Source organism: Erpetoichthys calabaricus, chromosome 8 (genome assembly GCF_900747795.2).
Source record: "Erpetoichthys calabaricus chromosome 8, fErpCal1.3, whole genome shotgun sequence".
Taxonomy (NCBI): domain Eukaryota; kingdom Metazoa; phylum Chordata; class Cladistia; order Polypteriformes; family Polypteridae; genus Erpetoichthys; species Erpetoichthys calabaricus.
In genome coordinates, this window is record NC_041401.2 from 78,410,049 (window position 1) to 78,434,779 (window position 24,731).

At 39.7% G+C, this 24,731-nt stretch overlaps 1 protein-coding gene across 1 annotated transcript in view; it reads right to left on the reverse strand.

The window, feature by feature from the left end:
• gosr1 (golgi SNAP receptor complex member 1) overlaps nt 1-17,066 on the reverse strand; it is an 82,221-nt gene extending 65,155 nt beyond the window's left edge. Inside the window, exons 1-5 of the mRNA XM_028806903.2 lie at nt 16,963-17,066; nt 16,208-16,319; nt 15,622-15,709; nt 14,972-15,079; nt 1,810-1,901 (exon numbers count right to left, since the gene is read on the reverse strand). Coding sequence (XP_028662736.2) covers nt 1,810-1,901; nt 14,972-15,079; nt 15,622-15,709; nt 16,208-16,319; nt 16,963-17,020 — 458 coding nt within the window. The 5' untranslated portion in view covers nt 17,021-17,066. The remainder of the gene's footprint in view (nt 1-1,809; nt 1,902-14,971; nt 15,080-15,621; nt 15,710-16,207; nt 16,320-16,962) is intronic.
• Between the last annotated feature and the right edge of the window lie 7,665 nt (nt 17,067-24,731).

Below are 24,731 nucleotides of genomic sequence, written 5' to 3' on the forward strand. Positions count from 1 at the left end.
AGCCCACTGAAAAAATAGACACTCTCCTTAAAATTGGCCTCCACTACGGAATCTCTAAAATAAACACCCACATTTTTACTCTATAAAATTAGAGAATTAGTTAAGGAACTGAATACTTGTGGAATGCATGGTATATTATGATGCTATCACACACTACGGGTCATACAGAAAATAAGAGCTTCTCAGTGGGAAAGAAAACAATACTAGGAAAAAACTAGCCAAGTTGTGATGTAATGCTGACCTTAAACCTATTTAAATTTAAAACGGGTCAGTGAGAAATTTTTTTGTTTGAATTGTATTTGGTGTGATGCAATACACACTTAATGCATTTAGCTATAAGTAAGCAAAACTCTCTGCAATTTATGTTTAACTTCTTCTACACTGTTAGTATACAGGTTTGTGTGCTTTTACCAAGAAAATTCTTGGTCAATTGCAGTGCAACAAAATGGGCATCACAGATGTGGCTTCCTGGCAACTATGTGGTTAAAGCTATCATTTTTTTTCTGCAAAATCATGGCTGAACGGCATTTTTGCTTGTACTCTTGCATTTATTTATGCATGCATTTATTTACTTTACCCATTTTATGAAGCAGGTGGAATAAAATAACACGTTCAAAACTATTCTGCAAGCAGTTCAACTTTAAGCAGTCATATACATTTTTAACAAACACAGATGTGGTGTGAATGATATGGTACTTTCCATGCATGCTGTGTTCCGACAGCTTGTTTCTTTATACTGTCACTTAAAACTGTTCTCTGTTCAAGGATATAATCAATGATAACTTAAATTATTTGTAAGACATCTATGTTTCAAAAGTAACACAGTTTTGCTCTACTGTCTGCTTAGAAAAGAGAAGAACAATGAATATGGAAGTTTACAGCATCTGAAAGAAAGGGAACTATGTATATTCAGAAATAACATTAATGCTGTGAAAGATATCTTTAATCCATCCATTTAAATTTATAAATCCACCTACAGAAAGCCTACTCAAGCAGTAAAGTGTCCAAGGTAGGATCCAATCCTGCATAGAATACATGTCCATACAAATACAAGCTCTCTTATACCTCGCCAATTTAAATTCAGGAATTAAGGCCTGCAAATTGACTTAACATGGAAAAGAGGGGGAAATAAAAGAACAAAAACAAACAGGGTGCCTAGAGAAAAGCCAATGCAAACACAAGGCAAATGTGTGAAATGTGCACAGACCATTGCTGTGCATAGATTTCAATCCAGCCTCTTAGAGATGTGAACCAACAGTGTTCTGCACTAAGCCTCAGCTCTGTTAAAGCAGCTTTTAAATTAAACATATACATCTGTAACTTTCAAAATTCAAGGAGCATACTAAGTGCAATAAGACGTTACTAATTCCTGTATTATAACAACAATCCAACTAAAAATTCAAGAAAACTTTAAGAAATGTGGGTAGAATTAAGTGTCCTACTAAGGGGTAAATCTCACAGTATTTATAACATGGAATAAAGTATAAAAAAAAAAACAAGTAAAAGTGTAAAACAAAACACAAGCTGAATGGTTATGTGATCAGAAATTAAGATCATGAAAAATCAAAGTTCTCTGATATGCTTTTACTTGAAGTCCAGTTAAGTTCACAGCATACTCACGGCTACACAAATGTCTGCTGTGTCAGACTTTCAGGTTTTACCTGTCCTGCATCAATGGCATCATTTGCATATTAAAATAATCATGGAAAAATAAACAAAAACTCCAATTGTTTATTAATGTATCTGATATAGAGAAAATGCTATACAATTAATCAAACATGTAAATACTTCATTCAAACTCATACTTACTCAATATCTTTCCGTACAGATCCTAAAAGGTCTTCTCTTTCGCGAATTGCAAGGAAATTGGCTTTGGTTTTATGAAATTCATGGGTGTAGTCCTACAAAAAGATAAAAGGTACAAAAATGTGTAAGATGATTTAAAGATCAATGCTCTGTAAAGTCAGTCACCCAACAAATCTAATAATTGGACATGTTGCTGAACCTTCATTTAACAAATGCCTAATAGTCAACACTGGTTTATACAAGTATATAACAAGGAGCAAGAATAAATATTGAAAAGCTGCACCACAATACCAATCAGAAATTCACTTCACTTGTTCTCTAAATCTGATCACTGTAACAAATTACATATGTTTAAATAGAAAAATTGATTTTTTTTTTCCCCCCAAAAATAAGCGTGTCATCATAACACAAACTGAAAACACCTTAAATCCACTCACTCACTTTATTTTAGGATAGACAGCCTTTAAAACATGTTCTTTCTGGACTTTTACCACATGGGATTATTAGTGTCCAGAATAATTAGAAATGAAGGTTTGACAAATATCAGGAGACCACTTAGCTTCTCCAATACTTCCTTCAGATACTTTTCAAAACTTGTCAAGTTTTCCACTTCAGCTATATGCTTCGGAAGTTTGTTCTATATTCTGACATCAATTTGCATGAAGAAGGGGTTCCTGGATTCCACTCAGATACGAACTGTTTGGCTGAAATAATTCTGCTACATCAGTCTAATCAAGAATTCTGAAAGTCATCAGATAAGGTCCCCCACATTGCATTTTTATTTAAGATTAACATGGTGTAATTCCCTCAATCTTTGAGTACAGGGATTTACTTAGTGGCTGGTTTTGCATTTCAACTTTTTCATAGTGTGGTAACCAGAATTGTCAGATGCCTTTTCGCTAGTTCAATTCAATGTTTGAGCAGGAAGGTGTTTGATTTAAACTTAACAGCTTTTCGTTTTATTTGTCCATTTAACTGGTTTGCATCTTGTGTGGATAATGAAAATTGTACACTATAGGCTTGTCAAATTAACCAAAGCATATAAGGTTTAAATATTCAAATTAAAAAATAAGGAAATATTCGAGTAAATTCAAACTATTACATTTCTATGTTTTTTTATGTTTATAGCCAGAGCTAGTACATAAAGAGCAAAGATTAAAAAAGAATCCTAGTGGTAGTCCGGCAACTGTTATTTAAAAACAAGAGCCATCAAAATCCTGAGCATCTGTATCATCTATTTTCAGACTACCACGGACAGCATCAGCTGTAAATGTATGGCATTTGTAAAAGTTAGCTTTTTTTACAGTCTTATTCTCTCAGTCACGTTCATGCTCTCCCTCGCCCCCCCACCCCCACCCCCCTTCTGATCTAACTCTAACTCTGTTTTCAAATAATATTGTATTAGTGCGACGACGTTTTCCAATACTATTCAGGTCATAAAATGATTTCTTCAAAATGTAACATATATTTGTCTCTTTCTTTTTTCCCGGTGCTACGTTCACATCGTGCATCAGAAGGCGTGAGCTTATTCAGTGCGGCAGGAGCACGCAGGTGGCCGGTTGCTTGTGCTACAACAAGCTCGACTTGGCGATGTTCAACGCACATGTACTGTACAAGGCATGCACGGGGGGGGCACTGGGAAAAGAAGAGGCGAAGGATAAAGCAAAAGAGGATGCAACATCAACAAGCTTCTGTTCCAAGACCGCCGCTTCCCCAGCCCCTTCAGTGTATTAGTAACCACAGCACAGAGAGAAGTGTGTACATTGCAACAGGTACACATGTTGTAAATGTAGAAAGGACGGTCCTTGGGTGTGTGGGAACAGTTGAGATTTGAATCTGATGATTGCATATAGCGCAGAACTGACCTTTCTGTGCTGTTCTTTCCTCTGCATGTCCTGGAGTACAAAAGAAACAGTACTGTGCACCCAAAAGTGGACACTGGCAAGATCGGGAAAAAAAAAAAAAAAAAAACGTGGTCACTGATTATAAGTGCAAGAAGGCGTGCAAATGAATATGAATAATATTGCATCAGTGCCACAATGTTTTCCGAAATGTACTATACAGGTCATAAAATAAGTTATTCCAAATATCATATATACCTATGTCTCTGTGGTTTTTTTTTTGTCAGTGCGGCTTTGAAATTATGGACCATAAGGTGCATACTAATTCAGCGTGAGCAGGAACACTCAATAGATAGATAGATAGATACTTTATTAATCCCAATGGGAAATTCACAATAAAACCGAATAAAAAAAAATTCAAGTGATGGCGAGATATGAAGAAAGCAGATTCACCATCGTTTGTGTGTCAGGTTTTATCCATCCAGATCACAGAATTTCCAGTTCCATTGTCTCAAAACACCACTCACATCTACAGTTATTCCCAGTTTCAGATAAAAAGTAACCGTGTCAGATCTGGGGCGAGGATGAGTGGGTGTTGTATTGTGATCGTGACTGAGAGAATAAAAGTGAAAAAAAAAAGCGCTAACTTTTTACAAGTCCTATAAATTTACACCGGCTGTTACATTTGATTTGTGTCTATATGTTTTTATTGTGTAATATTAACAATAAGAGCAGCTCACTACTCAAAACAGTAAATTTGCAGTGGAGCCGGTTTCGAACTCATGACCTCCGGATTATAAATCAACGGATCTTACCGCTACACCACAGAAGTTGACGTATTGTACTTGCACCTTTTGTGAAAGTGTTTATTTGATATTTGGCCATCAGCCTTCACACATTATACAGTTCATGTCTACATTTTATTATTTATTATTAAAACATGAAAAACGTTTGTTTTAACAATGTGTTTACACAGATTGTTATAGACATAAAACACACATCAAATTATTTCCCCTTACAATTCTGGGTAGCTCACTCCCAGATAATCAATCAAGGCAGGAACTGGGAGAACTTCTTGCCCGTTCTGAGGCAGTGGAGGGCGGGTGGTATAGCAGGCTGCTTGCTACTTGAGCTTATCGACACATGTAGAAGACAAAAGAGGCTGACGGAGAGGTGCGAAGGGATTTAAGGTGGGCCAGATTTACGAGTTTTTTTTGTTGGCTCTGCAATTTTAGTCTTAAAAACAGGTGAGCCAAAGTAAATCCCTTACCCGGAGCATTGCTAGAGTGATCATAATAGTTGCTTTTTAAGTTAATATAAACTATTTTTTGAATTGCAGACAAAGTTAATTTTCAACTGATAAATCCAACCTTTCTTTAGGATGGGTAAACTCTGGAACAAATGACCACCATTAGTGCCAATGATTATGTATGTTGTAAAAACTTTTAAGAGTTTAAGAGAAGTTTGTTCAAATTATAATGTACCAGATAAAAAGGATTTTGCCACAAGCAAGCAGAACTTAGAACAAGGCAACCAATCAATAGAAATTTTCAAAATGCTCTCTATTTATGTTTTATTTTAGGAATGCTGAAAAGTTAATAAATAATCAAACACACACAAAAAGTAAAAGGGAATCTAAAGATGCCAGGGGTCTTAGAGTGACCAGCTTTTTCAAATCCTAAAAACCTAACTGGTTGTTACTATCACCCCACACTTAAAAATGTAAACATTACCATCCATAAATGGATTCCTGTGTTGCTGAAAACATTTGCCTTAGTTCAGTAACATAATTTAAAAACATTTTCTATGAAAGATAAAATTAAAATTCAGACCACTAACTGGTGACTTTTTGATTCTCAATTTATATAATATACAGGAATAAGACAAAATAGCAGAAACACCTAACAATATATTATCATCAAGGACCTAATGAGTAAGGCCACCACTGGCTTTTAGAATAGCTTCTATCCGTTTTGTAATTCTGTCATACAAGTCTGGAAGTGCCTAGGTCCTCCCTGCATGGAGTTTGCATGTTCTCCCTGTGTCTACATGGGTTTCCTCCGGGTGCTCCGCTTTCCTCCCACAGTCCAAAGACATGCAGGTTAGCTGGACTGGTGATTCTAAATTGGCCCTAGTGTGTGCTTGGTGGGTTGGCACCCTGCCCAGGATTGGTTCCTGCCTTGCGCCCTGTGTTGGCTGGGATTTGCTCCAGCAGACCCTCCCCCGTGACCCTGTGTTTGGATTCAGCGGGTTGGAAAATGGATGGATGGAAGTCTTGAAGTGTGCATAATGGAATATTGCACCTTCTTCAAGGAAAATAGCTTCAAGCAATGAAGGATATGTTGATGTATATTCTACACTCCAGAACATCACATAAAGATTAAATGATGTGTAAGTGTGGTGACTGGGGAGACCATGGAAGGCATTTGAGTTCATTCTGGTGTTCACAAAACCCCCTTTATTACGTAAGCAGTATATACAGATACAAAATCATCCCTAGGTTTACCCTGGATAGGAAGTTGCCACTTAAGTCTTTTTCTTCCTTCATTCTCCACAAAGATGCATTCTTTTCGTATCATGACACCACCTCCATGACTTTATTGGCCTGCCCCTTGGCCTTATATGCTTCACCGCTGGCTTTGTGGATCTCTTCACCAAAACATTCTATTTCTTATGTTCCACATGCCCAACCACCTTAGACTGTTTCGCTCTAGCAAAACATCCTTTGCATAAAATCCAAGTCTTTTCTTAATACAGCAATCATCATCCTTTCACTGCTTTGAAACTTAACACATCCATCTGATCATTCTCAGCTATGCTTCATGTTCTGCTTTCATTGGTTGTTTCTCACTCCTACTGAGCAGACTACTACTCTCTACTGGATGCACCTAGTCCTGTAAAATGGAAAAGCAACCATCAGATATAATGGTTTACACAGGATAGCTTCCAATGTTATTAGGATCCCTCATCAGGTTTAACAGCTAGCATTACTGATTTAAGGTATCCTTCAGTTTTCTCCAAATGTAACTCTATCCAGGTAAATGAAACATGGTGTGATAACTGATTTGACTATATGGCTTTTTTCCTTTGATCAGGACAGCAGGTTTTGTCCTCTTTACACTATGTTGTGTCTCTTTGTGCACTGGCCTTATATACAGTGCCTTGCAAAAGTAATTCATCCACCTCGGTGTTTGTCCTGTTTGGTCACATTACAATCTGGAATTAAAATGGACTTTCATTTGGATTTTGTTATGGACTTAACAAAACAGTACAAATTGTTGAAGTATGAAAATAAAATACCTTGTATATATAAAAATGTAAGTACAAACTGAAAAGAGATGAATGCATATGTATTGCTATGAATCACCCAAGTAAGACCTAGTCCAACCAATTAATTTCAAAAGTTATATATTAGTTGATTGGAATCCACCTGTGTGTAATCAAAAGTGTCACATGATCCGTCATATGATGTGTAGATAAATAGATCTTTTTTATTTATCCCCTGACTGCAACACAACTAAGCAAGCAACATGAAGACCAAAGAGCACTCCAAACAGGTCAGACACAAAGTTGTGGAGAAGAATATATCTCGGACTGGTTTACTGTACATTTAAAAAAAAAAAAAAAAAAAAAATCACATACTTTGAATATCCCATGAACCACCTCTAAATCCATTATAATAAAATGTAAAGAATATGGTACCACTGAAACCTGACAAGAGAAGACTGCCTACCAAAATTCACAGATTTTTTTTAATCCAAAAAAGACACCAAGGATAACACTGAAGGAGCTGCAAAGGTTCACAGCAGAAATTGTAATATCTGTCCACAGGACCAGTGTACAGCGTAAACGAGGCTTAATGGAAGAGTGGACAGAAAAAAGCCACTGCTTAAAGAAAGCACATTTGCAGTTTGCCCAACAGTATGTGGCAGACTCCCTGAACATATGGAAGAAGGTTCTCTAGTCAGATGAGACTAAAATTGAACTTTTTGGTAATCACAGCACAAATCCAAAATTTCCCATCACCATGAGAACACTATTCCTACAGTGAAGCATGGTGGTGGCAGCATCATGATGTCGGGATAGTTTTCATCAGCAAGGACAGGAAAACTAGTCAGGATTGATGGTAAGGTTGATGGGACTAAATATAGGGCAATTCTTGAGAAAAACCTGTTTCAATATGCCGGAGATTTGAGACTAGGGGAAAAAAATGAACATTTGCAAAATCCGTAACTTTCAGTAAGTACAATGCACACGCATTTAATTTGTCGGCCACTTTTTGCCAGCTGTCTTTTCTGGTTTGGGCTGCTTTTGCAGTGTTACCACTTGTGCATATTAAATCTTGAAATCCTTCGAGTAACTAACTAACTAACTAACTAACTAACACCAACCCACCCACACACACAGCATGTGTGAAACAAATGCGCCCGTACTTTCATAATTTTGTTGCAGCCTATAGTGGAATCAGGCACAGAGTAGATCAGCTGCTAATAGAGCGTCTCGACTGTTGCAGGGCCTGCATTGGTGAAGCAGGTGAGACGCTAATGAAACAGAGGCACAGGGCTTATTGGTTTTTAAAGACTGCTTCCTTAATTGTGTTTTAACCTCAGTTTTAAAGGATTGTTTTAAGGATCCCATGGGATACCCCTCGCAAACTGTTTTAGACACTGCATTCAGCAATTCACATCCGCGACAAACATGCCTCTTCTTACATGGTCCTGCTTTGGTGGGTGGGGAAACGTTTTCCGTGATCCTGCAGGACCATCTAAGACCACCCATGTTTGTCGCGGATGCGGTGGACGCGGGCTGGGGAATAAAGAGTGTTGGTGGGCGGGGAAACGTTTTCCGTGTTCCTGCAGGACCATCTAAGAAGACGCATGTTTGTCGCGGATGTGAATTGCTGTATGTAGCGTGTAAAACAGTTTGCGATGTTGCACGCGGTCGTGCGTCGTAACCGAAAAGTCAACGTGGCTCAGAGCTGCATGTGGACTGTAGCACAGACAAACAGAAATGACGGCATGTTTTCCGAGGCGTCGCGTCCGAGTTGGTGGGCGTGGCTCTGCGAATTTTCGTCGTATCCAATGGTCTTAGAGTTGGTGGGTGTGGCTCCTTCCTGTGTGCTTTCATGTGTGTGGGTGTGGCTCCTCCCTGCGTGCTTTCATGGGTGTCTTGCCCGCTCTGGCGGCGGCTTAAAGAATTATATATATAGATAAACATTTGAAATACATCAGTCTGTGTGTAATGAATGAATCTAATATACAAGTTTCACTTTTTGAATGGAATTACTGAAATAAATCAACTTTGTCATGATATTCTAATTTTATGACCAGCACCTGTATATAAAGGACTGTTGGAGACCCAGCAAGCTGAGCCGGAGTTGGGAGGTTGAGTGACGAAGCTGCTGGGAGTGGAGGATTGTTATTGTATGATTATTAATTATTGTTATTGGAGAATTGTGGAGTGTGTGGTGCTTTGTGCACTTTATTGAAGTATTAAAAATTCTTCTTGGTGCTTTTAAACGTGTGTCCTGGACGTCAGTCTGTGGGGTTTCACAGGTCAACAGCAACCCCTAGCGTCCACACTGGTTTTGCTAAAGTACTGAGACTCAGCCTTGTGTTTTGGGGTGTAAAACAGGGACTTATAGCGCAACCACAATCTTTAAGGATTTGCTTCTGTGGCGCTTCACTGCAGCGCTATGAGCCTACTGTTGCCCTGCCCCGGCAACGGACAAATGATCTTCCACAGATGCTACAATCGCGCTTTGGCATGCACTTCAGCATGTCGTTCCTGTTGGGTGGGGGGTGGGTGGTCCCAAAAGAGTTCAGAAACCTCACAATATGAAGAAGGATGATTCGGATTCTGATCGATAACTGTGCTGCCCACAACATGCTTTCACATTTAGAAAATGTTCGCGTTGAATTCCTCCCACCCAATTGCACAGCAGTGCTTCAGCCATTGAATTTAGGCATCTTTCGCATCCTGAAAGTGTATTATCGCAAGGAAATGCTGAGAAACACTCTCGTCAGCATAACCTGTAGACAGGAGGAGATTAAAATTAATGCGAAAGAAGCTATTGAAATGATTGCAAATGCCTGGACACAAGTTAAAGAAAGGACTATAGTGACAAAGAATCTAATTACTATGAAATTTTCATTACAACAAAATATTTTTTAGGTCCCTGGCAGTTTGTTGTAATGGAATTTTACCTGTGGTAACGCAAGACAAGGCAGTGAGACAACATTTAACTCTTTTAGGGCGGATGTCAACTTTTGTCGACAGGAGGGGTTGAAGGCGAATGTCGACAAAAGTCGACATCCAGGGATAGGGGGCGACAATCAGCTGTTAATGGCGACAAATCTCACTGTCACGTCATAGGCATTCCTTCTGTGCTTGGAGGAATGCTAGACTCGTTGACTCGGTAACTAAACCTTGCGTGTGCGTGAGTTGCGAAATGTAAACAATGGCAAGATGACATCGACATGTGAAAATGGAGCAAAGCAAGTGCAGAAAAGAAAACACTCGGCAGACGATGTTTTGCGCATTATTGCAGAGTCGGACTCTTGATTTTTCAGAATCGGATTTTATTGGCAATGATCAGGAGATCGACCAAGAGAGTGAGAAGCACGCATCAGCTGATCAGACACCAGCTGATGCCGCGCCAGCAGATCTGCTGCCAGTTGAGTGCCTTCGCGCAGCCGATGCATCTACGGCAAGGTTCGCATGGGATAAATACACAGACATTGATCCGTTGAGAGCTGATCTGGCTACCGGAGTTTACAAGACGGCATGGCTTGCTGTTGGACACGACAGATCACCAGCTGCTGTACTTCAGGCTGCTCTCTCCTGATGCTGCTTTTCAGCTACTGTCAGACGAGACAAACAGGTAGGCAGAGATTTTTTTTGAATCACGAGCTGCGTTTGCATCGCATTCTCGTTTTTCAAAGTGGAAACCCACAACGAAAAACGAGATGAAGCGTGCTGTGGCATTACAAATAGAGATGGGACAGAACTGGTGATATAACTTCAGGGAGCATTGGTCCAAACGTGTTTTGTCCCCTGGTGGCTTAGGTACGTGCTGCTGCAAAGTTTTATTCACTTCTGTAATAAACAGAAGCAAATCCCATGGGGTGAGCCAGGCTATAATGCCATACATAAAGTTCATAAAGTTTCAGAAGATGAAAAGAGGTGACAATACGGTTTTCATGCTGGCAGAAAATTTGGTGGCAGTGGCATGGCACGATGCCAAATGGGTGACTTGTCTCTCTACAGTACACACTAACAATATATGTGAGAAAGTGAAGCAACAGACAATTGAAAAATAGGCACCAAAGCAACACATACTGTAAGGAGTGCAATGTGGCAATGACTGAAATTGGCTGCTTTGAGCGAGATCAGACTTTGCTGTGTAAAATGTATGTGATATGTATGTGAAATCATAGAGTATGCAGGCTCATACAACATGCAAGACAGTAACATTTGTCAAAAGTAAATATTTTTTGTTGATTTGATATGTTAAACAATTGCTTTGTGTTCTTTTTTAAAAAATGTTAGTTTTTGGAAAAATATTCAGCCCTGGGAGAAAAGAAACAAAAAAAAAATTAGCCCTAAAAGAGTTAAAACAAGTTAACAGACATCTGTATATTCAATTAATTATCATGGTGGCTCCAAAATCCGTACTAACTCCTACTCTCTCTTCTGTTCTTTTTCCGGTTTTCTGTGGTGGCAATCTGCGCCACCACCACCTAATCAAAGCACTGTGATTTTCCTACATTGATGGATTAAAGACCAGAAGTCCATTCAACCATCATCATCAAGTCCTTCCATGAGAACCCTGAATACAGTGAGGACTGATTGAGGCCATTTATGTTAGGTAGAATGCCTAGAGGGGGCTGGGCAGTCTTATGGCCTGGAACCACTGCAGATTTTATTTTTTCTCCAGCCATCTGGAGTTTTTTTTGTTTTTTCTGTCCTCCGTGGCCATCGGACCTTACTTTTATTCTATGTTAATAAGTATTCTCTTATTTTAATTCTTATTTTGTCTTTTTTTCTCTTTCTTCATCATGTAAAGCACCTTGAGCTACATTATTTGTATGAAAATGTGCTATATAAATAAATGTTGTATCTAACCAAGCAGTTGTTGAAATGCTTTTGGCAGACAGACGTCATGTGCTCCCAGCTCTTAAAACAATAACAAGAGACAAGCAGAACACGCAGCTTGCCAGCAGCAGGAGCAGGAAACCAGCAGATGATCCGACTGCTTCTCCTTAGCATGCGTTCAGCACCCCAAGACCCCCCCCCCCCCCCAAATTCACAACGCGAGCAGTAGAGGCGCTAATTGGCAAAAGGACAGCTGCTGTAAAGGCTTTGAAATGATCGAAGCAAAGCACAACAAGCAGAAAACGCAGCTCGCCAGCAGCAACAAGCCAGCAGATGATCCGACTGCAACTCCTTAGCGTGCGTTCAGCCCCCCTTCACAATGTGAGCTGCAGAGACACAAAGTGGCAAAAGGACAGCTGCTGTACAGGCTTTTAAATGATCGACGTGCAGCGCAACATAAAGAACACGCAGCTCGCCAGCAGCAGCAGCAGAAAGACAGCAGATGATCCGACGGCATCTCTTTACTCTCTGTTCAGCTGCTCCCCCTTCACAACACAAGCAGCATTATTCGTCCTGCGAGAAAGATTTTACCACGTCCGGGGCCGGAAATAAAGGACAAGTATTGTTTTTACAAATGTTTTAAAGTAAAAGTGAAAATAATGCTTATGTAACAATTCCCATGAAAACAACAATCTCTTTAAATTGTATATCCAATTAACTCAACCTGAGTGTGGGCAGACGAGCGAGATATTTATATATATATATATATATATATATATATATATATAAATAAATAAATAAATAAATAAAAGCAGTTAGGACGCATGCATATACAGTCTCGCGTCTGAAGATTGCAGAGCCCGGAAACAGCTTACATCCCACAGTGGTGAGGACAGCTTTAAAAAAAACGACAGTACAAGACTGCAAAACTCTGCAAAGTGAAGTCTGACATTTGGTAGTCATTTTCAATCGTTATTGATGTCGATCGCAACCAAGTGCCATTTGCTTGCTGTGATAAATGTGCTAACACAGTCAGGCATCTCAGGATTAAAGCACCACACATGTGCAATAGCACAGGGTCAAACTAAACTGACATTCTTGCAAAACCTGTCAAAAGTAACAACTAAAAGCGAAACACAGGATAAATGTGCGGATTTTGTTTGGAAGGATAGGGCTTTATGACACAATGTCTGGTGAGGGATATATTTAGTTTGATCAGTACCTGGTTGACACAGCAGCCAAAACTGGAATGTCTGAAGTCTAAAGAGATAGTGCCCCATCCAATGACTATCGCGGCATGTGGAAGAAAAAGCCAAAAACTGGGAAAAGATATTGTATATGACATGCTAGAGAACAATAATTATGGGTGTGCTGTCAAAACTGATATTTGGACAGAAAACTTTGGGAAAACCCCTTTCATATCTGCTACCATCCATTATATTAATGAGAGCTACAATCTTGTGTCAAGGGTGCTTTTTGCGACTTTGTTTGAAGCAAGAATGATTAAAACAAGGGGAAAACATTTGGAATTGACTGTTACTGACCGAGGAGCAAACAATCTCTGCGTTCCGTGTCTACACCAGATTAAACTGTAGTGTCTCACATTCTTAACACAATTCTCTCTGCTTTCATACCAAAAGTGAAGGAGAAAGCACCTGAAGTTACACAGTTTCTGGTTAGTGTAAAAACGTTTGTCAGGATTTTTAACACTGGAATCCCTGAAGCCTATGAAAAAACTCGTAATCCCAGCCCACCTTGAATTCCTTCACACCTCTTCATCAGCGTCTTTTGTTTTGTAAATGTGTCAATCAGCACAAGCAGCCTGCTATCCCATTCCAAACCCCCCCAACCACATGGATGCAGCTCAAGTCGCAGAGAAGTGTTGAACACAGAACTAAAAAAGAAATGTTTTTCATTATTTTAGTAATTAACAAAATGTAGATATGAAATGTATAATGCTTGAAGAATGAAGTCCAAATATCAAATACAGTGATCCCTCGCTATATCGCGCCTTCACTCTATCGCGGATTTTATATGTAAGCATATTTAAATATATATCGCAGATTTTTTGCTGGTTCGCGGATTTCTGCGGACAATGGGTCTTTTAATTTCTGGTACATGCTTCCTCAGTTGGTTTGCCCAGTTGATTTCATACAAGGGACGCTATTGGCAGATGGCTGAGAAGTTACCCAGCTTACTTTTCTCTCTCTCTCTCTCTTGCGCTGACTTTTTCTGATCCTGACGTAGGGGGATTGAGCAGGGGGACTGTTCGCACACCTAGACGATACGGACGCTCGTCTAAAAATGCTGAAAGATTATCTTCATGTTGGCTACCTTCTGTGCAGCTGCTTCGTGAAGTGACATGCTGCACGGTGCTTCGCATACTTAAAAGCACGAAGGGCACGTATTGATTTTTTTATCTGTCTCTCTCTCTCTCTGCTCCTGACGGAGGGGGTGTGAGCTGCCACCTTCAACAGCTTTGTGCCGCGGTGCTTCGCATACTTAAAAGCCAAACAGCCCTATTGATTTGTTTGCTCCTTTGAAGAGGAAGATATGTTTGCATTCTTTTAATTGTGAGACTGAACTGTTATCTCTCTTGTCATGGAGCACAGTTTAAACTTTTGAAAAAGAGATAAATGTTTGTTTGCAGTGTTTGAATAACGTTCCTGTCTCTCTACAACCTCCTGTGTTTCTGCGCAAATCTGTGACCCAAGCACGACAATATAAAAATAACCATATAAACATATGGTTTCTACTTCGCGGATTTTCTTATTTCGCGGGTGGCTCTGGAACACAACCCCCGCGATGGAGGAGGGATTACTGTAAACACTTTCACAAAAGGTACAAGTATAACAAAATAAGTGAGTTTTTATTAAAGAGTATAACCGTAGAAAAAGAAATTGGGTTAGGGTACGACGCTGACACGACCGCTTGGGTGGTGCAGCGGTAAGAACTGCTGACTCATAATGAAGTGGTTTCTGGTTCGCTTCTGAGCGCGTCCGTTTTCAGTAGTGAGCTGCTCTTATTGTTACTATTATAGGATACAAACTTTAAAACTGCATTTGATAGCTCATCTCTGGACACTTCAAAATCTTGTATGTATTTTTGTAAAACATTTACCTTAACCACAGCACAGTCACCCTCATTATAGTGTCATTATTAATGGAATGACTCTACAATCTTAAAAGTAAAAACCACATGTCTGTGCCATTTTTGCACTTTCTTACCTGGAGGATATCTCTGTGTCTCTGAAGTGTGTGCATCAATGCTGCATTTAAAGATGTAACACCTGGTGTGTTGCTATATTCTGACATTTTGTCATTGACTCCTGTCAGCTGCAAATTAACAAAAGAACAAATTAGCTAACAAAAAACATGGTAAAACACATTAAATACCCACAACAGAGAACAAAATCTTTTTACACAAAGGCCAATGTGTCATGTAAAAACTTAGAAAGTTAAACTATTGATTTTGATGGATTGATGACTAACAAGATAAAGCACCCTTATCTTGGATGTACCATACTTACATCTGAACATTTCATAACACCGAGTTCTTTTAGCTGACAAATTATTCTGCAGAAATTTGTCAAGAAAAACTACTGGGGCTCCTTTATACCTTATATCTTTATAACACCTCATGGTAACTGTGACTTCACCTTTTGTCTTTAGTGAAATCAGAAGTTCTTTCTTTTTGGCTATTCTAGTTTGTTTGTCATAATATAATATTTATTAAATACTCCCCGAGCACAAATAAAGTGCTGTTTACAATTTAAAATGCATTCAATTGCATTTATCCAAATATAGCTTTTAAAATATTGAGGAAAAGCTAAAAAAAAAAAAAAAAAAAGAAAATTAACAGCAGAAATGACGTTGACCTTTGCAAGAAGTTGTTCAATTTCCACAGCCATAGTTTCAAACATCCTATCCTGCGTAGAGTTGTTGAGAAGTGGTGTGGTGTCAGAGCTGCAAAGCAAACAATACAGATCTCAAAAACTTGCATTTCTCATTTTTGCTCTACACAAAACATTGCAAAGCTCTATTATTTTCTATGTATTTTGGCAGCTCAGAAAAGTCTGAAAGAAATTACACAGGAATAAGGTATATGACACAGGAATAAGGTATATAATGTTCAAGAATTATCCAAATTAATGGCTATACTTTAAAAGTTACACTGTCCAGCATTAGAACAATACTGTTAGGCACAATGTGTTGAAGCAACTGGCTTTTTACACATTAAGAAAATAATGCAACCAGAATAAAGGCGATATTTGCATTCTTCAGTAATAAAGTTATTAAAATACACATGGAGAAATTACACAAAACAGGTGGGTTTATGTCACACAAATTTCACTATCCCACGCCCTCTCACTCACTACTATACCTCCTCATTTTATCCACGCTTTCAGCAGACCCCATCCTTTTTCATTTAAGCCACTGAGGTTTTAATAGTTGGCATCATACCTTTCTCCTCGACGGCCCTCTCTGGAGCTGCTATAGCTGGTGCAAAGTTTGCTGAAGGATACCAACTTGAGGTCCAATTCATTTTCTAATTGACGTGCTTGTTTCCGCAAATCTATAGGAAATATGTGCAATATATTAACGATAAACATTAATCCACTTTGACCTTTCGCTTCAATGGCACAAGAAGCATGATCTTTTCAGGTAAACGTCTATCCACTTTCTCAATCCCTTTTTAAATTACTGTGTCTCACGGGGGCCACAGTCCGTCCGGGCACAAACGAAAGAAAAGTGAGAACCAATCCTGAATGGGACGCCAGGGCGCACATACTATAGTACTCATCCATTTAATTTTCCAACTCAATTTAACTTACAAAAAGACACTTATTTTGAACAGCAATCATGCTAAACTAGAAAATACGTTCCGTCTGTAGAAATGTCAGTCTGTTTCATGTGGATCACACTGCATCCATTAATGTGACTATTCGTATAGCTCAATTATCATGAAGATCATCTGTCGACCATAGTTATTTCACAGAGTAGTATGGGCCGACTGTGAAAGACACTTAAGTCTACAATAACTGGCTCATACGTGAGTCCAAACTACACAAAACGTCAGGCCACCGGACAGCAGAGCTGAACAACATAAGCTAAACGCTCTTAGACTATAAAGTTGTTACCGCCCAACTGCTTACATGTAGCCACTAAAACAAACCAGCAACAGACTCAGTTCGTTTTACAACGCAATGCCAACTCACCTTCCCAATAGTTGCTGCTTCCTGCAGCCATTTTTTCAGCGTTGTTATTCAACGTCATTCGATGTGAGTCGTGCAACCGGAAGCACCCAGAAGACCTCGCGAGAGTTAAAGAGTCCTCCGCGTGAATGCTCGTAGTGTTTCTGCCGGCATAGTACATTTTTGGGTTTGTGAGTGACATCATGCGTTATTGCTTGCAAAGGCGGAAGATAAAGAAAGCAAGACGCACAGATGTATTAACTGAGTAGCTACGCATGTTGTTTAATTGAAATACACTGGATATTCCCAAACAATGTTGCTGCCCTGGAGACGCCTGTTACTACGACTCAGGGTTCTTATTTATAAAATTACGTGTGGATTCGAGTATCAAAAGTATGCGTACACAAAAAAAAAATCCGGTTTATAAAGCCTGATGTACGCGTACTTGTACACAATTAACCCTTTATAAACAATCGTCTTGCAAAGGGGCGTACGTGAATACGCTTTGAAACAACCATAAATGGACTATGCTAATTAACTGCATACATATGCAATCACGACACTGCACACGTTCATTGGCTGGTAGAGTATCATTAATACCTGACTCATCGAGGCTCCACCACCTGCATCTGAGAAGAGGAGTCCTATGGTGTGCATGACATTGTAGCACCTCTTCTCTGCGCCCTGGGGCTCAGGCAAAGGCATAAGGTTCCAGTGTTGGGAGTGGGTACCCATTATCACCTGGCACATATAATGACATGATTGCAGTTACAACGAATAGTGTAGGCCATATGAAAACTGAGGTTTACCAACAAGTCATCCATAATCCAGTATAGGGACCTAATCAAGGACTTTGTTAAATGGTGCGACTCAAACTACCTACACCTGAACACCAGCAAAACCAAGGAGCTGGTAGTGGAGTTTAGGAGGCCCAGGCCCCTCATGGACCCTGTGATCATCAGAGGTGACTGTGTGCAGAGGGTGCAGACCTATAAATACCTGGGAGTGCAGCTGAATGACAAATTGGACTGGACTGCCATCACTGATGCTCTGTGTAAGAAAGGACAGAGCCGACTATACTTCCTTAGAAGGCTGGCGTCCTTCAACATCTGCAATAAGATGCTGCAAATGTTCTATCAGACGGTTGTGGCGAGTGCCCTCTTCTACGCGGTGGTGTGCTGGGGAGGAAGCATAAAGAAGAAGGACGCCTCACAACTGGACAAACTGGTGAGGAAGGCAGGCTCTATTGTAGGCATGGAGCTGGATAGTTTGACATCCGTGGCAGAGCGACAGGCACTGAGTAGGCTCCTGTCAATAATGGAGAATCCACTGCATCCACTGAACAGTATCATCTCCAGACAGAGGAGCAGCTTCAGCGACAGACAGCTGTCACTTTTCTGCTACACTGACAGACTGAGGAGATCGTTCCTCCCCCAAACTATGTGACTCTTCAATTCCACCCGGGGGTTGGGGGGGGGGCGGGGGAGTAAACGTTAACATTATGCAAAGTTATTGTCTGTCTGTATGCCTGCATTGTTATCACTCTTTAATATTGTTTTTTTATTAGTATGCTGTTGCTGGAGTATGTGAATTTCCCCTTGGGATTAATAAAGTATCTATCTATCTATCTATCTATCTATCTATCTATCTATCTATCTATCTATCTATCTATCTATCTATCTATCTATCTATCTATCATAACATACTCACCTTCAGCAAGTCATCTACCAATGCTACTTTGCCTCAAATTAAACAAATCACAGGTTGAGCCAAGCCACTGAGCCACATGTTTGTTGGTCTAATCTTGGCATTATAGATGATTTGTGTGTTAATGGAATATCACTCCTTATGGTTAGCAAAAGCAGCATCATTCTCGCTAGGAGCCCTTATTGCAATATGAGTGCAGTCAATTACTCCAATTACATTAGGAAAACCAAACACTGGTGCAAATTGTCATTATTAGTTGATCTTTACACCCACACCATAAGGAAGCTGAATGTAGCACCTCATCAGTTGTTTATGGCTTCCAGCATAGTGTGCATTAGGCTGAGATATACTCAACCTACCGGGCACTTCCCTGTGGTAGGTGCCTGTTGCCAGAAACCCAAACTTTGATAAAATCTGAATATAAACAGGTATAGACCGATTCTGGGCAGTCTGTCTTTCTAATGCTTGGCCCAATTCCACACATAGCTCCAAGAGAATGGCTTTTAGGAGTCTAAATTGGCTCATAAGCCAGCAATCATTGTCATGGGCATATGACTGTCTGCATAATTTTCAAGCAGCACCAAACAAGCCATGTTGTATGAAACCACTAAGCTATGAATACACTATAAGGCAGGGGTGTCCAAACTACAGCCCGTGGTCCATTTTTAATTGGCCTACAGCAAATTCTAAAAATATAATGAAATATGGCCCACACACGAAACTTGTTCTTAACTGTGTTGTACTTCTTAGGTTTAACAGAAGGTAGAGCTACTGTCTTGATCAAGGAAGCGTCTTCACAAACAAGCACAACCAAAGAAGAATTTTGCTACAGGTGACCAAAAATGGTAGAACCAAAGAAACGCCCAATAGCAAGTAAGTGCAGAAAATTTCAGACACGGTGGGAAAATAAATATTTCTTCCTAGAAGTCAGGGGCAAAGTGTGACTGTTTGATTTGCAATGAAACTATTGCAATGATGAAAGAGTATAATGTGAGTTGACACTACGAAATCAAACATCCGACCTACACATCGTACACTTGTGCAGAGCGAGAACTGAAAGTTAAGCAAATGATAGATATTCTGCTAGCTTAACAACAGCATTTTTTCTGTGCTAACAAAACACAAGAAAATGCCACATTAGCCAGTTACGAGGTAGCACAACTCACTGCCCGACACGGGAAACCTTTCTCAGATGGTGACTTCATAAAACAGTGCCTCACTAAAGTCGCAGCAATAATGCGCCCGGAGAGAATGCAGGAATTCAACAACGTTCGCTTGTCCAGAAATGCAGTTGTGCAGCGAATTGAAGATTTGTCAGGTAACTTAAAACATCGTGTCAGATAAAGCTAGTGCTTTTGATTTTTACTCGATTCCATGTCATGAGAGCACAGACACCACACTGCGGTTGATTTTTTTTTTTTGCGGGGAGCTGACAATAACTATTACATTGCGGAGGAGCTACTTGATCTTCAGGAGTCTAAAAGGAACAACGCAGGGACATGCGGTCTGGGGAGGCAGATGAGGCTCTTATGAAAAGTAAAAAAAAAACTAATAATGATAACATAAAATAAATTTGTCCACTGGTCTGTGCTATAAATTTGTTTTCTGTATGATTCTGATAATTTTGATAATTTTTATAGTCAAAATCCCTGAATTGGCGCATTTCCTGTTCAAATACAGGAGAGAAACGTGAGGTGTGGTAGTGACGAGCCTCACCTCGCCTCGGACTGCGCTCTCCCTCACACACTAGGTTGATGCCTGCAATTGGCACAAGCCTGTTGCTGTCTCTCTGTATGTCACCAATAAAATGTTTGCAGACACATTTATTATACACCCTGAATTTCCACAGTCTGGCTAATACCTTTAATGAATGTGTGTGACATATTTAGTCTGCAGTGAAAAGGCAGAAGGTGAGGCTGACAGTACCGTGTCACACTGAAGGGGACAGATGTGAGTCCAACAGTTGCTCGTTGTTCTTCTTCTACGTAGAGGCTCTCGGTCGGCACCAATAAGTTAGCAATATCAGAAAGTCAAGTGCACTGCAGAGGTCCGTTTATTTTTATTATTTGTTTCCGACTGACTTCCAAAATGGAAGATTATATAGTCAGTCAGTCAATCATTGTCCAACCCACTATATCCTAACACTAGGTCACAGGGGTCTGCTGGAGCCAATCCCAGCCAACACAGGGCGAAAGGCAGGAACAAATCCCAGGCAGGGCACCAGCCCACTGCAGGAAGATTATATATCTAAACTTAAAAATTTCTCAAAACTGGACTTTCAGGCAAATCAGGAAGTGATAAATAACGGAAGACCAATGCTGGAGCTAAAAGGATTGCTTCAAACTAAGGGACAACTAAATTTTGACCTTAAATAAAATATTCTTTTGTTTTTCTTGTTATCCTTTTGTTGAACAGTCTGCATTAAATTTGATTAAAGCACTAGAATTAAAAGCTTTTAAAAACAGCTAAATATTTCAATTAAGGTCTAAATTGAAATCCATTTTTATACACCATTCTATACTTTAATTTGTATTGAATGAGTATGAATAGTGGAATTGCAACAGTGAATTTAGAACACATTTAGGTCCTCTGATGAGACGCCACTCAAAAAGACAGATCAGTCTGTTCGGCTCAACATACATACGTGAACAAACATTTTCTCTGCTAAATCTGAACAAAAGCAGACTGAAAACCAAAATGACGGACAGTCATCTCTGTGATGTCCTTTGCATTTCAACCACCCAGCTTACCTTTTTGTAATATAATAAATGAACACCCATTAATGGAGAGCTGTGATGCTGTTTCTGCTTTAAGCATATTCAATTATGAAGCATAATTTACCTATATTTGATTGATTTTGCTAGCTTAATACACTGGAGGTGAGGCAATATACACCTTCGTATATTTATCTGTATGTGGCCCCTAGTGAAAAAAGTTTGGACCCCCTGCTATAAGGCATGAGAGTTATAGCTTTCTGTATGCATGAGGCAAGTTCTTCAGTGCACATACACAATAAAGGCAATTTAAGTCTACAATTTAAGTCTACAGTAGTGGCCAAAAGTTTTGGCAAGGACATAAATGTTGTGTTTTTCAAAATGTGCAGCTTCAGTTTTTGCGGTAGCAATTCACATTGTTTTTATATTATTGTGCAGAGTGATCAGATGCATATTAATTTATTGCAAAGAGCTTTATTAGTATAAAAGGTTCACTTTACAAAAAACAATTCCCACTTATTTTGGCACCGGCACAAAATGATTAGCTAAAAGTGTCCAGCAAGTGCCAGGACCATCTCCTCCTGAGGAGTCAGCTACAGAATCGTGTTGCCACCAGTGCAGAGCTTGGTACTGACAGCAGGTGGGTGTGACTGCATCTGCACGCATAGTGAGGCAAAGACTTTTAAACAACTGCCTTGTGTCAAGAAGGACAGCAAAGAAGCCACTTTTTTCTCAAGAAAAACATCAAGGATAGACTGAAATTCTGCAGGAAGTACAAGGACTGGACAGCATAAGACTGGTGCAAAAGTTATCTTCCTTCCAACTGTTTGAGACATCTGCAAAATAGATTGTCCAGTGAAGGAAAAGGTGAATACTACCATGAGTCCTGTGTTATGCCAACAGTGAAGCATCCTGAGACAATCCATGTGTGAGGTTGCTTCTTATCCAAGGGAGTGGGCCCACTCACAGTTTTGCCCAAGAACACTGTCATAAATAAAGAACGGTATCAAAACATCCTCCAAGAGCAACTTCTCCCAACAATCCAGGCACAATTTGGTGGTGATCTGTGTATTTTCCAGCATGACGGAGCACCACGTCACAATGCAAAAGTGATAACAAAGTGGTTTGGAAATCATAACATTGAAAGGCCAGGTAACTTCCCAGATCTTAATCCCACTGGGGACCTGAGGTCAATTCTCAAAAAGCGGGAGGACAAGCAGAAGCAACACAAATCCAAGCGCTAACAAGGCAAGAATGGATCACCATCAGTCAGGATTTGGCCCAGAAGCTGTTATCCATCATGCCAGACCAAATAGCAGAAGTTATAAAGAAGAAAGGTCAACACTGTAAACACTGACTCTTTACATAACGTTTATGTATCTGCCAATAAAAGCCTTTGAAACTTATAAAATGTTTATAATTGTTCTCCAGTATAACATAGAAACATGTAAAAAATAATCTGAAAATGCTGAAGCAGCAAACTTTGCAAAACACATTTGTGTCACTACCAAAACTTTTGCCCACTACTGTATATGTCATATTCATCACTTTTGAGTTTAATACTGTATGGTTTTCACAGCAACACACATTATAACAGCATCTCTGGGGGATGAATTATTTTACAAGTGAATTATGCGAAGAGTGGGAGCAGTCCTTCACAATGCTGTAGGCTTTGTAGCACTTAATAAAGATGTCTTTAATGGAGGGCAGAGAGGTGCAAATGATCTTTACTAGTTTAGCTGTAATTCCCTACTTGATCAAGGGTGTCACCATTTTCCAGATTCTCTGAAAAGTCATGTAAGAAGGTCAGAGTTACCATAAATATACAGAATGCAAATTGTCCTGTGAAGCTTTCTTTTACAAATCCCAGCTTTTGTGCGGAAAGTTGCATACGCACATTTCAGGCCTTTATTTGTGCATTTGAAATAGAGGGCTCTGTGGTGGAATTGGTCAAGAGCACCAAATTCTTTGGTGTGTACCTGGCAGCTGACTCTACTTTGTCAGAGAGCCAAGAAGGTGCAGCAGCATCTCCACTTCCTTCTTCAGCTGATAAAAGGAAAACTTCCTCTCCCCATTCTCACCACATTCTACAGGGATACCATCAAGAATGTTCTGACCAGCTGTATCACTAACTGGTTTGTGCACACAGCAGTAAAGATCATTTGCACCTCTCTGCCCTCCATTAAAGACATCTTTATTAAGTGCTACAAAGCCTACAGCATTGTGGAGGACTGCTCCCACACCTCCCATGGTCTCTTTGTTTGACCTCCATCTGGCAGAAGCTACTGTAGCATCAGAACCAGTTTGCAGTACGGATCATAACTAGAGCTAAGATTTAAGATTACTGTAGTACATAACAATGGTTAGGTTGCTACATTGCTGACATTTAAATTCATAAACTTCTTAGCTCTGTATTACCTCACCAAATGTATAAAATGATGTACTCTGTTGCAGGATTTAAAAGTCATACACATCTTGTTACAGTGTAAGGACACGTGTAATTGTTCTTCTTGAGCATGTGTGTTTACAATGAAATGCAAACAAAAACAAGATGTGCAAATATCATTTGTAAGCCAGCAATATTTGAACCTATGTTGCTTAAAGTGTCTAAATGGTTTGGGAGGACAGAACAGCTTAATGGCTTTGCATTGATCTGCTATCTCAGAGCTGCTGCTTCAATCTCTGTATTTTTAGCATTGCAAATTCTTGTTAGAGCTATTGGTTAGACTGGTTAGCACGCCAAGCCCCCAAACACAACTATTCAGACACTGTCCTGGGTTTGGGTTCAAATCCAGCTCTTTTACTAATAACAAGTGTACATTTCAGTTTTTTTCACACTGCTGTAAAGGGTTCAAACATCTGACAGTACAGAACTGCAAAATCTTCAGTCCTCCCTTTATTTACTCCCTTCTCTTCCGCTCCACCCAAACAAATGTTGTCTGTCTCTTTTCCTGATTCTGATGGCAAAAGCTGTGTGGAGCCACCATGTTGCTTCAATACCCATAATGTGAAGGTTCAGGATCAGGCACATTGCCAGTCTGGTGACAGGCTAAAGTGAGACAGACTCTTGTATACCAGACCACGGCAAGGGAAACCTATGAAGTGGAACAATCCTTCAGGTAACAGAAAATCCTTGATTCCTCATCCAGCTGTTTTTCATTAGGTGACATCCAATACTCTCTGTGACAAACCACTTGTACAAGCCTTCACCGTTGCTTTTTATACCTTGTTGCATCCTGCTCTTGTGATAAGACCATATCATAAAATTTCAACTTCAGATTTGGATTAACTACTTCAAGTAGTGATTAATAAAAGAAAGAATATATGTAAGAAAGCTTGTGACTCTGATCTGACAGATCAAAGCCAGTGTGA